The following is a 17,117-nucleotide window of genomic DNA, read 5'->3' on the forward strand; positions in this document are numbered from 1 at the left end:
AAAAGTGGTTGGATTAAGGTTGGGTGATTGCTATATCAGTCCACTGATTGATTTGTCTCTGTCCTAATCCCAGTAGCCTAGACAGAATATAAAAGGGGAAGAAAAAGAGGCTGCTAAGGCCCCTTTGCTTGCTTTGCTACTTTTTTGCCCACCATGAATCATGTCTCCTCTGCAATGCTTATCTTCCATACCACCCTGCCAGCCAACTATGGACTGAAACCTCTATAAACTGTAAATCAAATGAACTTTTCTTTCCTTAACTTTGGGCATTGGGTATTTTGTCTCAGCAATGAGATAAAAGTAACTAAGACTGAATTTGGTACTAGAACTGGGGTCATTGCTGTGACTGTACCTGACCATGTGGTTCAGGAACCTTTAAATTGTTTTTTGTGGGAATAAAGATAATGAGGAAAGGTTTGGAGATGCCAGATGAAAAAAGGGGCTGGAACACCTTAAACTGTATGTGATAGGAGATTCTGATTAGAGCTCAGAAGACCAGAATGCTGATCAAAATGATGCAAGTAAATACGAGGCTTGGGTGGATTCTATTGGGAAGAAGGACCGCATTGGCTGTCATACTTTAGATGATGTGTGCTATGGCTTGGCAGAAAGCTTGTCTATATTTTGTTCATGTTCAGAGACTTTGCCTGAGATTGGGATTAAGGGAAACAGACTAATGAATCTTGCAGAAGAAATTTCAAGGCAGTCTAATGTTGAGGCAATTGCATGGCTACTGTTGGGGGCTTTTAGCTAGATTTATGTTGAGAATCAAGAGTGAAGAGCCCAGCAGAATGATTCAAAAGGTTGTGAGTTTTCTCAGAAAGGAAACCCCAGTAAATTTGTGGCCTGCAAAGATAGAACAAGGGTGAAATTAGTTGCCAAAAAGATTAGAAAGAAAAAGCCAAGTACTTCAGAAGATGATGGCAAAGGTGGCCTGAAAACATCACAAGGACCGGCAAGACCCCAGACTTTGTGACCTCTAAATTGCTAAAGTGAAAGAATTTGCTTTGAGTAGACCCAGAGTATCATGTTCCAGAATGGTAGCAGCCTAGGGAAGTTACTCACTAGGATTTAGTATAATAGACACTCAACACCTACAGCCAAGAGAAAAGGAAGCCTGGCTATTGCTCCAGCTGGTGATAGACTTCAGCATTATCTAAGGGATGCTTGTTCTAGGAGTATGCAAAATGAAAGCATTTTGGGGTCAGGAAGCCTTTCACCCAAGTTTCAGAAGAAGGTCAGTGTGCCCCTAAGAGGTCAGTGTGTGAAGCTGTCCGTGCAAAGCCAAAGGTGCAGTAGAGATCTCAGAAGCTGGAGAAGCCTGAGATGTGGATCATCCAAGGAAAGCTGCAAGGAGGGAGCAGAGCTGGCCCAAGAGAGAAGCCATGGGAGATATGACCACTGGTAGTGCTATTGAGTTGGAGCCACCCAAGACCTTTGGAGTTCACAGCTTGCCACAGATTGCCAGGTAGGCTCTAGATGGAGCTATGAGACTTAATGTTTGGCCTGCTGGATTTTGAACTTGCTTGGTGACCATTTCTTTCTATTCCCCTCTTTGTACCTTTTGGAATGGAAATGTCTATTTTATGCCATTGAGTGTTGGAAGGGTTTAACTTTCATCTCATTTGTAAAAGGGCTCATAGCTAAGAGTGAGTTTGCCTTAAATCTCATAGGAGACTTTGGACTTGGACTTTTCAACAATGCTGAAACTGTTAGGACTTTGGCAACTCCTAGAGATAGACTCAATGTTTTTTGCATGTGTCTTTGGGGAGCCAGGCTCAGAATGTTATGGTTTTTATGTAAATGTCCCACCAAAGTCTCATTCAGTCATAGGCAGGGCTTTTACAGATGTGACTAAATCTAGGGTATGTGACTGATTCATGGTGCAGTGCTAGAATTAAGGGTGGGTGACTACTAAATCAGTTCACTGACTGGCGTGGTGCTACCCTAATCCAATAGCCTAGATAGAATATAAAAGGGGAAGAAAAAAGGAGCTAAGACCCTTTTGCTTGTTTTACTACCTTCTGCCCACCATAAAATTTCTCCTCTGTGATGCTTGTCTGCCAAATCACCCTGCCTTGGAGCCAGCCAACTATGAACGAAAACCTGTACAAACTGAGCCAAATAAACTTTTCCTCCCTTAATTGTGGGCATCAGGTATTTTGTCTCAGCAATGAGAAAAGGAACTAAGACACCATTCCAAAAGCATTCCATGAGAGATTCATCATATGGCATCCCTGAATTGTACCCATTTTAAGGGAAAATGCACATTAGAAATAGTAAAACAATTTTAATTTCCCTGGCGCAAAAAAGAAAGGCAACACTTTTTCTCTTTCTCTCAGTGTTTACTTTGGAAAACTTGTAATAGTAAATAATTTCTCTGTCTCTTTAAGAAACATATAGTCTTAAAAGCTAAATAAGCTTCTGATCAGTTTTACTATCCAGGATTATCTTTTCCCAGGGCCTGGGATCCCTAACTCTGAAGTGTGACCATCAGGGAATGCAGCATCATCTCCTAGTTCCTGAGGGATGAGAGGCACCTAAGCTTACTGGTGTTTTCTCCAAGTTAAAGGCCCACCTTTTGTCACAGAACATGACATATTTTCCTTTAGAAAAAGACAATTAGCAGATGTGGTTGCTTATGTCGATTACAGGTAAACATAGGATGACACACATGTGACAAATGTGCTATTAATCATCTTACTTGAGGACTCAGCTATGGTTAATGTTGAATGATTTTGCAGTTTGGCACATCTGCCTGGCTCTATAAAAGGACAAGACTTCTTTCTGTCTTCACCATATGTTCAGGGGTTTGCCTGGGATATGCAACACATTCTGGTTTAGTGCTCATTCAATAATAAAACTGTGTTATTTTTTTCTATCTTTGTGGAAATCTTCTACGTTGGCAGGAGGCTTACTTTTTATTTCCCTAGCAGATTTCTCAGAAGCTTTCCAGAAACACTGTGATTACAAGGCTCTCTCCATGAAAACAACACACGGACATTGTGAAATTGTCAAGGGGCCTCTGCCATTTACTGGCTGTGTGACTTTGGGAATTTTGTATTAACTTCATGAGCATAAATATCCTCCTAAGAACTATGAGAAGTGTAAGTATTTAATTTACAGTACTATTATGAGAATTAGTAACATTTTGTGAATTGTCTGGCAAAATGGGTTAAAACATTTAAATTGAAAGTGGGTCTCAGCTTTCCAAAAGGAAATATGGAAATGACACCCTCATGAGTTCCAAGGATCTTATGCATGGTTACAGCACCTATAATCTCCATTTACAGCATAGATTCCAAGGACAAACTGGCATTCTTCATTCTCTGGAACTTTGTGCCTTCCTGAAAATATACCGCCGAGGCCCAAGAACCAGCTGCGCAAGTCTGGTTGGGTGGTTGCAGCCCTGCACAGAAAGCAGCCCTGGCTCTGAGCTTCAGTCCACAAGGAGGCGCTCTAATCACACAAAAGTTTCCTTTTTCAGGAGGATTAATGACTGGTGATTGAATATCTCTAAAACACAAAGAGTGCTAATAATTTAGACAGAGGGTAGGTGATGTTAGCAAGGAAGAAGTTGGACAAGAAAAATTTGTAATGATCACCTTCAAAAATCTCCCTGTCACTTTGAACACAAGCATCCCCTTTCATCGTTGTCACTTTCTGAAGCACTTCTGGAAGCCCTCTTTCGTGAGTCTTTAGTCCGTCTGTCATGATTTAAAATACTTACCTTTCATAGTCATCTTGACTTCAGGCAGGAACCAGAAGTCATATGCTAAATAAGGCAGTGACACACCTTCATGATTTTAGAAACCTACTTTTCACTAGATAATAGCAGTATTCACTCATATGCTTGACCTCATCTCGCAAATACACAAAAAATAGCCTTCAAAGTTGATTCCAAAGTGGCAAGAACAAAGGAATAAGTGTTTCTGAAGTGAGACAGAGTATCGTGAAGGGGCGTCCTGGTAATGTGTCCTTTACTATAATCGATTTTTAAAATTTTAATATTCACCGTATATTTTGATCTTGTATATTCTTATTCCAATTTGTTCCTCTCTTCACCAACATTCAGAGCAAATCAATTTGCTTTACATGTATTTGAGTTGACTTCAATAATCCATATGTTTTAACGTCAGGGACAAATATGAGCTTTAGTCTTTGCCCAGAAATTACTGTTCTGCACTAAACCAGTCTTATATTTCCTATAAGATCAGAACTGGAGGACAGGAAAACAAAGAGAAAAGAAAGGCAAATAAAGAAAAGTGTAGTTGACAAAAGTGGGTGGAGGAACAAAAGCAAGAGAAATGGCAGAAGAGTGAACTGAAAGTTATTTTTATAAAAGTTTCTCCAGGGCCAGGGATTTAGCTCAGTGGTTCGGTGGCCTGCCTTGCAAGTGCAAGGACCTGAGTTCAATCCCCAATACCAAAAAAAAAAAAAAAAAGTTGCTCAAAAGCAATGTTATTTTAACACTTGGGGCCAGGTGATTCTTTTAGGGGTAGGGGCCTTCTGTGTGCTGTAATATACTTGGCAGCCCTTCTGCCCTCTACTTACCTAATGCCAGCAGCATACCCTCTGTCAAGATAAAGACATATGTCTCCAGACAGCCATGTGCCCCCATCCAGAGGTGCTGATGGCCCACGATTGAAAATCAGTGGTTTATGTGTTAACTTTTGAATGGACAGAGTAGAAATCGATTTTGTTATGACTGGTATATGTTATAGGCCACATACTCTGGGCTGATGTTTTATCAGTTAACTTCCTAAATTCAATAAACAATTTATGGAACATTAAAAAATGGTAATTCATTACAATTTTTATACAAGTCACTCACCACTCAAAACTAAGTTTCTACTTTGATCATGTTCCAGAATTTAGCTTGAGCAATACACCTTATCTATGTCTCTTCACAGATAGATACTATTTCTCTATCCTGCCCATAGGCTACTGAGTCCCCATTCTTCACCCAATTTATTCTATATATACCCATATTGTACTGAAAAGGAGGATTCTTAAAACCTAAAAAGACAGTCCCTACGTTATCCCCAACACACACTGACACACACACACACACACACACAGTGTAGAATGTGGACTAAACCATAGGTGGGTGGGGCTTCCCACTACCAAGCTGAGTGATAAAGTTCAGAAGTGGCTGCTGCTGGATGCATCTCATGAAATTGCTCTGCTAGACCAAACAAAATTAGCTCAAATTCAAGAGATGTTACATACCGATATTTGAAGACACCTGACCTCAAAGTGTGTCAACATAGCAGAAAAATCATGAAGATAAAAATAAGAGTCTCCCTGGGCCTCCTGTGGATACAAATTTACTGTGAGTTAAAACCATTCCAAGGGAATCTGTAGGAATATCTCAACCAAATTTAGAAATGAGCAAGGGAGGGAAGGAAATGCCAGGAGAAGGGAGAAAATACAAGTCTTTTGTGCTGTGTCTACTGCTTTGCTGAAGGAAACTAGAAGAAAACTTCATATACCTGGAAACAGCTGTCTTAATTCTGCAATGACCCTCACCTGTGTCTACTTTTCTCCTTTTTAACAGGGATAAGAGCACAAATTAAGGTGGAGCAGAGACCCCGGGTCCAGATTCTCCAAGAGAGGAAGAGCTCCTCCATAATATGCAATTATTCGACCTCTATCAACAGTATGCACTGGTTCCGACAAAGTTCAGAAGGACACCTTATATCTTTGTTTTATATAGCTTCAGGAGAGCAGCAAAAAGGAAGGCTAAGAGCCACAGTCAATTTTAAGGAACGGCATAGCCAACTCTACATCAGAGATTCCCAGCCTGAGGACTCAGCCTCATACTTCTGTGCTGTGGAGCCACAGTGCCCTCCCGGCACCTGCAGCCTGTACAAGAAGCAACAGCTGAACACCTAGCCCTGGAGGAACAGCAGGGGCCCAATGTGTTGAAAATTGCATTTCTACTGCCTTGCATCTCCTGATTTATGTAGAAAATATTTCTAAGTGAGTTGCAACTTGTTACCACAGTTACCTGAGGATCTTTGTGGATATAGTGTTTCTAGGAAAGACCGATGTAGGTTGATCAGCTCTCTTGTCTGATTCCACCTTCCTGGACAGGAGTGAGCAGCCAATTTAATGTACAGTAAAGTCCTAAATCCCTCCATATCCAAGAGCAAGAAAGCATCTTTCTTGCCTATACTTATTTTTCTACATCATTTTATGGTTTACATTAGTACAGATCCCTGGGGGAAGTTTCATGAAAGATTTTCTACTGCACATAAATGGAGAAGAGAAAGAAAGAGGAAAAATAAAGGGATACCTATTTTCATAAAGGATCAGCAGACCTTTCTTACACCAGAGACCTAGCCACCTGCCTCTGTACTGTGGAGGTGCAGTGTTTCACAAGCAGTGGAACTTCAACCCAGATATGTGACTGCGGGTGTAGAACCCTACAGCCAAGTAGAGATACTTCTGAGTTTTAAACCATATCTAACTGACTTTGAAAAACAAACACTTATAAAATAATTTTGCTTTCAAAGGAGTTAAGAAGTTCTGATGAATATTAACAGATATAGCCTAGTAAATATCGTTATGCTAAAAACTCATTCCTAAAATCCCAGTCCCATGACAGGATATCAGTAAATCAGCACTTCTAGTTAGAGATCCCCCTTAGTTCACTGATAAGGCTCTGTGTTAGATAGTTCCATCCTAACACTGTTTATTCTTATATGATACTCCTGTATGGAAAAAAAAAACCCTTGTAAAGTGTCAAAGAAAAGCACAGTGTTATGCTCTATAATCTTTCATTAATTTTCATTCCAATTTCTTACAATACACTTAATTATTCATTTTGTTTATATTCAATATGGTCCAGGGCGAGGGTTTAGCTCAGTGGTTCTGCTTCCTGCCTCGCAAGCGCAAGGACCCGAGTTCAATGTCCAGTACCAAAAAAAAAAAAAAAAAAAAAAAAAGGCAATATAGTCCATCTATTATGCCCTGGAAAGGCCATTAGAAGAAAACTAATTTCCAGTATGCTATGCCATCTTCAGCAAGTGAGTCACTTTTTAGCTTATCTGAAAATTTCTACTTATGATGTAAGGATGAAGTTTCCCACCCACTATCACCTACAAGTTTCATAAATCCAATCACCCAACAAATATTTGCTGAATACCTATTAGGTGCTATTTAGTTAGCTTTGAAAATGAAGTTGCTCTTCTTGTGGAATACATATTCTAGTGGGGATTACATTTTCATTTTCAGATAGTTTGTGTAGTATAAGAGAAGCACCAAACTGGGGAAGCAAAGGGCACCATAAAAATAAGCACTGTCATTCAGAGACTGTTTTCCTGGAATGTGTGATGCCTCAGCTTGAAAACAGGCAGCTTAGCAGAAGTTAGAGTGGGGGACAAAAGAGAGTGGGAAAAAGGAACAACAGAGAGATCATAAGAAGGTAACACTTGAAGTGGAATTGGCAAGTGCTAAAATACTGTGCATAGGTGACTGTCATGAGAGGCTTAAACAAGATTCTTAAAATGAATTATTTGTATATTGTAATATAGCAAAGTGAAAGATACAAGGAACAAATGTTATTAAGTATCTCTATTATACCCACAGAGCAAAGGAAGGGATAACTGCATTGAGAACCAGGGAGAAGAATCATGCAACTCCTAAATAGGAAGTATGACTTCTCTACTACAGTGTAGAAACCATTTCTAAATATGATGCCCAAAGAATGTTAAACATACATAAATGTATAAAATATATGATACATTTTTATTATTGAAAATAATATTATTGAAAAACTGCAAGCTGCCTTTAGAAATAGGAAATGTCTAAGAAATGTTAAAATAACAGAAAAAGATCTTGTTCTTATAGTATACCTGATAGTAAAGTTACCTTCTAACTAAACTGTACAAAACTAAAAAACATGTGTAGGCATGAAAAGTTTACACATTTTAAGAGTTCACAAACCTCCACATTCAGTGAGCATTTCTCTCTGGGGAGTATTTTCTGAGCCACAGAATAAGGATTTGAAGTCCCAGTATGTTAGGGTTTGGATCTAGATGTCCTCCCCGTGCCTCATGTGGTCATATGTGGCTTTTTCAGAGGTGGCTGAATCTAGAATGTGTGGTTCTGGGATTAAAGGTAGGTGATTACTAAACCAGTACACTGATTGGTTGGCACTACCCTCATCCAGATAGTCTGGATGAGATAAAAAGGAGCATAAAGATGCTGTTAAGGCTTTCTTGTTGTTTTGCTACCTCTGGTCTGTCATGAACTGTTGCCCCCCTGACATGTGCCACCCTGCCTTGGAGCCAGCCAGTTATGCACTGAAACCTCTACAAGCTAAATAAACTTCTAAATAAACTTCTCCCCTTTTAACTTTGGGTGTAGGGTATTTTGTCTCAGCAATAAGAAAAGTAACTAAGACACAGTAGAAAGTATCAGGTTTCCTGGCACAAAATTAGGGCTATGAATAAAAATGTATTTAGTGAAAAAGTACTGAAGATAATTGAGCCTCCTAAAAGAGGACCCAAAACTCTGCAGGGCATTAGCTGAGAACATTAGCTGAGCATGCTGTGACAGAGTTTATAAAAGTTTGTAGCAAACTAAGCAATAAGGATGTCTAGAGTTAAACAAAGTTCCAGGGAAATTTAAGGGAAGCACCACCCAGGGAAACATTCATCCTCTGGCTGAGCCAGAATGAATAAGGTTGGCAAAATTAGGCTTTTAATTGAGTAATCAGAATATGAGCACATTTTAGCAGTCAGAGTGGTCCTAGGACAAAAACAAGGAGGAAAAACCTGCCCTCAAAGAGACTAAAGTAATTTACGAAAGAGTCAAAATGATCTGCTGGTAATTTAATGAAGTCAACCTTTTCAAAGAAAAAGAAAATTATCCAGAGATTCTGTATGCTATTATCTACATTATAAGGCAAAGAGAGACTTCAGGAAGGTGTGAGCATGATAAACAGCAAATCAGCTCTTCCAAAATTGAGAATTCAGGCACTGAAATATAACAATTCAGTGAAGAAAAGAAGGCAGAAGGTGGATCCCTGAGACCCAGAAAGGATCTGAAAGGATAATTGGAGCCCACAAGGAAAGTGAAGAGAAAGACCTCTATGCTGAAAAAAGAGGTGACAAACTGCACTTTCTCCCTGCCTCCAGCTCTTTGTGTGAGAGAGAAGGCTGAAATCTACAGAGACACAGCAAGGGTAGATGACTCCAGAGGCTCCCAGGGACAAACACATAGTAGAATGTAACAGTGGATGCTGTGAACTATAATGGCTGATAAGTAACTGCAGTGTAAGCATGACCTGGAAAGACAACTTGGCCAGATGCCACTTCAGGGAGGGACCAATTCACCCCAGGACTTGGCACAGCCATGGGTTTGGCTTCATCTCAGGGACTTTCCTTCCCAGTGACTGGGAAAGGCACAACTGCAGGAGACAGCTAGTGTCAGAGAGTTGAGGTCAAGCCAGGAGAGGCACCCAGAGCACTGTAGGCTGAACAACTCAGGCCCTAACACCACAACCAGAGGCCAGAATCAGCCTGCACTTGTGTGGAGTTGAAAGCACCAGAATTAGCACCCTGCACTAATTCTACTATAGGCTTGCTAGGATCATGCGGCATGGATCTGGGCTCTTTCTGCCTCTTTTGTCTACCAGTGATAGTGGAGACAGGCTCTGAACTGGACACTACCACAGAACTGTAAACCCCAGTAGATTACAAGGCATGGTGCATGCAGATGTGCACATGCACACACATGCAGGGGGGGATTATTAAAAATACAATGAAGTGAGGCAGGCAGTGGAACCATGAGGGCTGGGAGTATGGGAAAAAATAAGAACCAAAACATATCATGTAAAGGTACAATATCCCAATGATAAAAGTAATTGTATTATTTGCTTTAAATGTACCAATAAACTTAACTAGAATAAATATATAATGAAACAAGAACAAAGGCCAAATAGCAAGAGATAAAGTAATGCATAGCTGCAGGTCCACATGTGATTCAAATGTGAGGTTAAATACATAAATATTTCAAAATAACTGTGCTTAGTATGTTGAAAAAACTGAGGGTAAATGAACAAAATGGATTCAAATTTTCATCACAAAGTAATTTCAGTAGTGTTCCAGCAGAAACTTTGAACAGTAAAATTACATGGTGGGGGTATGGGGAAAAGATGAGAACCAAGACCTGTCATGTAAAGGTACAAGATCTCAATGATGAATGTAACTGTACTGTGTACCTAAAATGTACCAATAAAACTCAATGAGGAAAAAAACAAAAAAACAAAAATAAATCAATAAAATTACATGGACACTCTAGAACTGCAAATACAATATCTGAAATGAAGAAGTCATGGAGTAGGTTTAATCCTGCAGTGAAGATACAGGGATAGTGAATCTGAAGATAGATCAGCATAAAATATCTTGAGGCAAATGAAAAACTGCACAAAAACAGATTACAGTATACAATGATAGGAGGCAATACACATGGCATAATGTATGTGCAAGTGGTAGAAAAGAGGACACCAAAAATGAGACAAACAATATTTGAAGAAATAATGACTAAGAATTTTCCAATTTTTCACTAATTTAAGAAACTCGGCATACCTAAACAAGGTGAATGCAAAGCAAATAACAAAGAAACAAACACAAACTGAAAAAGTAAAATATACTTATATGCATCACATTCACACTGCTGAAAACCAAGGACAAATAATATCCAGTAAAACAGGCTTCCTTTTTGCTTTTGTGAAGAGTCAACTGCATTCACCTCAATTTTTATTGTTTAATTATGGATAAATGAGCATAACAAGTGTCTCAGTGCTCCTTGAACCAGAAAACATAGGTGGCCCAGGTATAAGTTTGAGAACAGCCAGTTGTGGGCAAGGAATCACTGTGCAATCTGCTCCACACTCAGATATCTGAATGGCTGGACTGGGAGACCAAAATACGTAAGACTAGCTCGACATTATAGTATAGACAAGAGAATGTCACAGACTCCTACTGCTAGTCAACTATGAACAAAGAGAGTCATCACTTCACTGGTAAATGTGATAGATACTGCCTTTTATAGAGAAACTGATTGCTAAAATACAGAGGCTTAAAGAAGAATGTCTCTGGGGTACATCTTATTACTGCTATTAATGATGATAAAATTTAATTGACAAATACAACAAACCAATACAGCTAGGACTGCTGAAGACAGATTCTTTGGTCATAATCATGCTAGGCAAGACAGCATAATTACTGAAAGCAAATAAAATAATGAACAGGTAATAGAAGAAGATATTATGCATAGCAGCCACAAATTCATGACCAGAAACAAGAACCCATATAGTTATTTCTTCCAAGTATATGGTATGAATGAGTGTGTAAGAACCAAATATTTTTCTTTATTTTGGTCCACACTCTCATTCTTCTATTCTCTAGTGTCTTTTATTTGTTAGCCTTATACTTCAATACAAAAGTTACAACATATCAATAGAGAATTATAAGTCAATTAAAAAAGAATTAACTTCAACAAACAAGTGTGAAGTGACATGTAGGGATTTGTACTTCTTTTGGTAAAAGGGTTAAATCACTTTAATTTAATACAGGAGAATTACATCATGTTCAACAACAGCATGGCCTATTATTACACTATATGAAAATTAAGTGTAACTCATTGAGATATAACTCAATGAAATGTGTACAAAGGAGTAAGTGATAGTAGATTATGTTGCATTAAACTGGTAATCAAGTTCCCAGAGTTTCCTTGAACTCCTGTGAGACATCGAAGGCAAACATGAAACAACCACTGCTCTCTGAAGGTTACATAGTGAAATGTGACATATACGGAAATGCCTAGCATATTGCTGCTTTCACTACATATCTAGCTTTTCTTTCACACTGTTTCATGCTTTGTAACATACGCATGGAGTTGGTAGTTACAGAAAGGTAGCAGCTTCCTGAGATTTCTCAGCAAACTGCTCTTTCAATCTCACTTCAGAAACTAAAATTCTGCTTCTGTCGGCAGCAGACAGGTAAGAGGCATAACTGTGGAGCTAGCCTGCAGCTCATGCCCCAGCCCACCAACCCCAGCAGCAGACCAGTAAGAGGCAGAGACACACGGGTGCCTTCAGCCCACTCACCATCCACATACAAACACCTCTGGCCTCCTGGCTATGCAGGCACCTGGATTCACACCACAGAGGCACAGGGAGTCACAGGCCATTGCCCTGAGCTCCAGCCTTGATTTGATTTAATTCACACAGCTAAAGGTGATAGATTAATAACTACCACAAACTGTCATTTGCTAAACTGTGCTTGATGCTTTTATGTTGCTGATCATATCACTTGGGCTAAGAGGTTGTGATTGATCATCACTTGTCCTTCCTGGTGTAATGAAAAAGACATTGTCTCATAGTCATTAGAGACTGAAAACCTAAAGACAAGCTATAACACGAAGATCAAAGTATTAACCCAGGTATCAGACCTACGACAGTACTAACAACAAAAATAGAAATGAGAAGACAAGTAAGGCACAAGCACAAACACAGACTTCCAGCTTATCAAAGGCAAATTCTGAGGGAAATGAAGTGGAAAAGTCTGATAATCAACCACTTGGACACCCTGAACAAATAGCACAAGAAGTAGCAAAACAGATGAAAGAGGCTCTAGAAAAATTTAAAACAAAATAATTTCCCAGATTCTACAGAGATTGTGAGTAGGATGAATGACATGATTAGAGACTAGAACAGAAATAGATAAAAAAAAATACATGACCGTAGGACCATGACAAAAGCCATGAATGCCCAACATGGAAAGAAATAGAAACCATGAATGCCCAACAAAGGAAAGAAATGTAAACCATGAAACAGATTCAAACAGATATCCAGGAGATTAAAAACTCTACTGAAAATATACACAACAGATTGACCCAATCTGAAGACAAATACCAGATATAGAAGACAGAGAGGCAGTCAGTGACCATGAAAAGAGATCTCTTAAAAATAGTAAAGGACCACAATAAATCAACCCAATAGCTCCTAGGTGATACAAAAAATAAGATTGATAGGAGTCCATGAAAAATCAGGAAAAGTACAAATGACATTTTAAAAAAAATGTTCACAGAATTAGTGACAGAAAACTTCCCAAACAGAGGAGAAGAATTTGACATACAGATAAGTGAGGCATATAGGACTCCAGCTATCTATGATCAAAAAAATCTACATATAGATATATAATAATCAAGATCCCAAAAACCCAACAGAAGAACAAAATACTACAAGCAGTTAGAGAAAAGAAAGAAATCACATGCAAAGGAAAGCCCATCAGAATCAGAACAGACTTTTCAACACAAGCCCTCAAGTCAAGGAGAGCCTGGAGTGAGGTATTTCAAGCCCTAAAAGGAAAGAACCTGTGACCTAGAGTGATGTAACTTGCACAACTCTATTTCAAAGTTGATGGGGAAATAAGATACTTCCATGACAAAGAACACCCAAGAAACTTCACGAATACCAAGCCAGTACTCCAAACAATTCTAAATAATATCCTAGGAAAAGACAATGAAGAATACAACTCCATGAGGCTCAGCAGAGCAAATCAAACAGGAAAGGCAAGAAATTAAAGAGGGGGAGATTAAGAAGAGCCAACAACAGGATAATAACACAATGATGATAAGTCAATACATATCAGTTATAACCATCAATGTAAATGGCCTCAATTCACCAATCAAAAGAAATAGACTGACAGAATTAAGAAGTAAAATCCAACAATATGCTGTATACAAGAAAGGAAACTAGTTCAAAAAGAAACTCAAAGACTGAAAGTAAAAGGAAGGAAAACAGTTCTCCATGCAACAGGAACCCTGAAAAAAGTAAGGGTAGCTATCTTATTTGCAGACAAAGTAAATTTCAAATCAAAGCTAATTAACAGAGATAAAGAAGGTCACTACATCTTTGTAAAAGCAACAATTCAAGAGGAAGAGATGATAATCACAAATACATATGCACCAAATAATAATGCACCCAACTATACAAAACAAATATTAGGAGACATGAAAAAACAAATAGACACTAATACAATTGTAGTGGGGGACCTAAATACCCCACTGTCACAAATACACAGGTCATTTAGACAAAAAATCAACAACGAAATATTAAAACTGAACCAAGCTTTTGTACAAATGGACTTAACAAATGGCTACAGTGTTCCATCCCACAAAATAAGAATATGCATTCTTTTTTGGATGTGCACAGTCATTCTCCAAAATAAGACCACGTACTAGCTCATACAACATGTTTAAGTAAATATAAAGGAGTTGAAGTTATTCCATGTATATTATCAGACCATAGTGCAATTACACTGGAGATCAATAGCAAAAGAAACTGTAACAACTTCACAAACACATCAAAATTGAATAACACTCTCCTGAACAACCAATGGGTCACAGAGGAAACTAAAGAAGAAAGTAAACAGTTTTTACAAATAAATGACAATGCCAGTACAACATACAGGAATCTATGGGACAAAATGAAAGCAGTTCTATGAATTTATAGCAGTGAATGCCCACTCTAGGAAAACAGAGCAAGCTCAAACGAAAAACCTAATGCTGAATCTTAAGTTCTAGAAAAAGAAGAGCAAGACAAACCCAACACTCATACAAGGGAGAAAATTGCAAATATCAGAGCAGAAATCAATGCAATGGAGAATAAGAAAACAGTACCAAAAAAATCAGTGAATCAAAGAGTTGGTTTTTTTTTTAGAAAGAATAAATAAAACTGATAAACCCTTGGCCAACCTTAGCAAAAAGCAAAAACAAAAACAAAACACAGAAAAGGCTCAAATCCATGCAATTAGGAATGAAAAAGTTTAAGTCACACAGATACATGAGAAATCCAGAGGATCATCAATAAATACTTCGAGAATCTGTACTCTAATAAAATGGAAAACACACAAGAAATGGACAGATTTCTAGATACATATGAATTATATAAGATGTACCAGTGAATATATATTTCAAAAAAGAAACTAAAATGCTTGATTTCTTAGACTGACTAGTTAGGAATTCTGTCTAGAATCCTGGGAGCATCCTTGGTCCTTCACTTCCCCAGCACCTCTCATAACTCCATATGGTCGACTCCTACAATGAAGCTCCTGTGCCACTGAATTCATGGAAATTCTGTATTGTTGGTTGTTTCCTGACTGATATACCACACAAATATAAATGAACAGAATAGGAAGTTTTTCTGTTTCTAAGAAATGTGTGTTCAGGTACTTACTGGATGAGGGAACAATTAGAGACTTAACGAGGAAAAATGTATTCCCTTAGCAACAGAATTTGTAAGAGAAAAGTTAGAGGAATAAGTAATATGATCTATGGTCCCCTGCATTCCCATAAATTGTAGGACATGAGGAGAAAAATTTCTTACCATGTGAGGATCTAGGAATTACATAATTTAATAAAATTTCTTACCAAAAGAAATTATTTTAATATAATTTATGAATAACCTCTAAAATAATCTAATTCTGGGTTGTTACAATAAAGATATGAAAGTAATAACCTCTCATGCCTCACAAATTCCTGGTAGAATGGCTGAGTAATGTTTATTAGACAAGAGTCTTATTCATACATATCTACTGGCTCAGTTCAGTCTTTGTAAATAAGAACAAGAATATACTTGGACAACTTGTAGCACTCTTTTTCTCTAAACAATTTTCTTGTGTGGTGACAGGTGTATCCCCCTTGCCAGTGATTTTGCATTGTTAAGGCTTGTGTCTAGATGTCCCCCTGCCAAAGCCTCATATAGTCGTAGATGAGGGTTTTCCTGAGGTGGCTAGATCTAGACATTGGGGCTTTGGGATTAATTCATGGTGAAATGCTAGGATCAAGGGCACTAGGATTAAGGGTATGAGTGCTTCCCACCCTAAGTCATCTGGATAAGATATAGGAGACAGAAAGAGCTGTGGTTATCCCTTATTTGCTGTGCTTTCTGCCAGCCATGAACTGTTTCTCTCTTTGATCTTGCCTGCCATGCCTACTTGCCTTCGAGCCATCTGTTTATGCACTGAAACCTCTACAAACTGTGAGCCAAATAAGCCCTTTGTCCTTTAACTTTAGGTGTCAGGTATTTTGTCTCAGCAATGAAAAGAGTGACTGAGACATGCTTAAACTTGTCAAAAAACAAAACAAAACAAAACAAAGCTGAGGACCAGGATCTCACTAGTGTTTATTTCCCTAGGATCAAAACTGTCAACATCACTTCATAGCATCCTCCACACAGGGATAGCCATTCTTGACATTAATGAAGAAGACCCTGGATGAATAGTTGAGCATTAGGTAAATTATATATGTCCATCCTATGCTCTTTTGAGAGCTCAAATCGCTTATAATCTTTCCATCTCCACAAAGGAGCCTCCTGCTTTTACATTATTGAATCATCATCAATTTTCATAATGATCATCATTCTTAGCAGGAAAAGGTTCTTTTTCACTCTAATTGTTCTAAGATATAATTTAACATCACTTTGATGATACATACTGTGCAATACCAGGACCTCTCCCAGTTCCAGCTTGATATCTCTGAAGGAGAAAAACCTCCTTAGCAGTTAGTCAGACCAAATACCAGTACCGGACACCTTATAGAAACTAAGAAAATATTAATTGGCTTAATAAATACATAAATACTCCAGTAAAAAATTAAGACTTCCATTAGGAAGTCTGAATTATATGAATTGAAAACATATAATATGGAACATGGATAACTCACCAGATACTCCAGAAATGAATATTGTGACTTCCAAGAATATTAGTTTCATTATTAAAATAAAATTTTAATTGCTTACTTCTGTCACGCGCACCTCGCCAGCAAGGAGCACGCAACACTCAGGATTCTTCTGAAGCACGCTTTATTGGAGTTTCTTCTACATTCTTCAAGATGGCGGAAAGACCCTGAGCCGGATGCGAGCCTGCCTTTTATAGCCTCCCGGGTGACGTAGCCCATTTCTATTGGTCAATGCCGGCCTGCATCATTCTGACGAACCAAGCGCCTCATCTGCGCAGGCGTGAACCACCGTCACTGGCGGACTCATATCCGGAATTCATGCAGGGCATGAAGAACCCGGAAATAATGGCGCGTGACAT

At 38.5% G+C, this 17,117-nt stretch overlaps 1 gene segment (V, D, J or C); it reads left to right on the forward strand.

The window, feature by feature from the left end:
* Positions 1 to 17,117, forward strand: part of LOC104871741 — a 445,981-nt gene that overhangs the window by 13,800 nt on the left and 415,064 nt on the right. Inside the window, 1 exon segment of the C gene segment in view lies at positions 1,285 to 1,295. Within this exon segment, the coding sequence occupies positions 1,285 to 1,295 (11 nt within the window).

The sequence above is a fragment of the Fukomys damarensis genome, unplaced genomic scaffold (genome assembly GCF_012274545.1).
Source record: "Fukomys damarensis isolate Sample0158 unplaced genomic scaffold, DMR_v1.0_HiC HiC_scaffold_17, whole genome shotgun sequence".
NCBI classification, from domain to species: domain Eukaryota; kingdom Metazoa; phylum Chordata; class Mammalia; order Rodentia; family Bathyergidae; genus Fukomys; species Fukomys damarensis.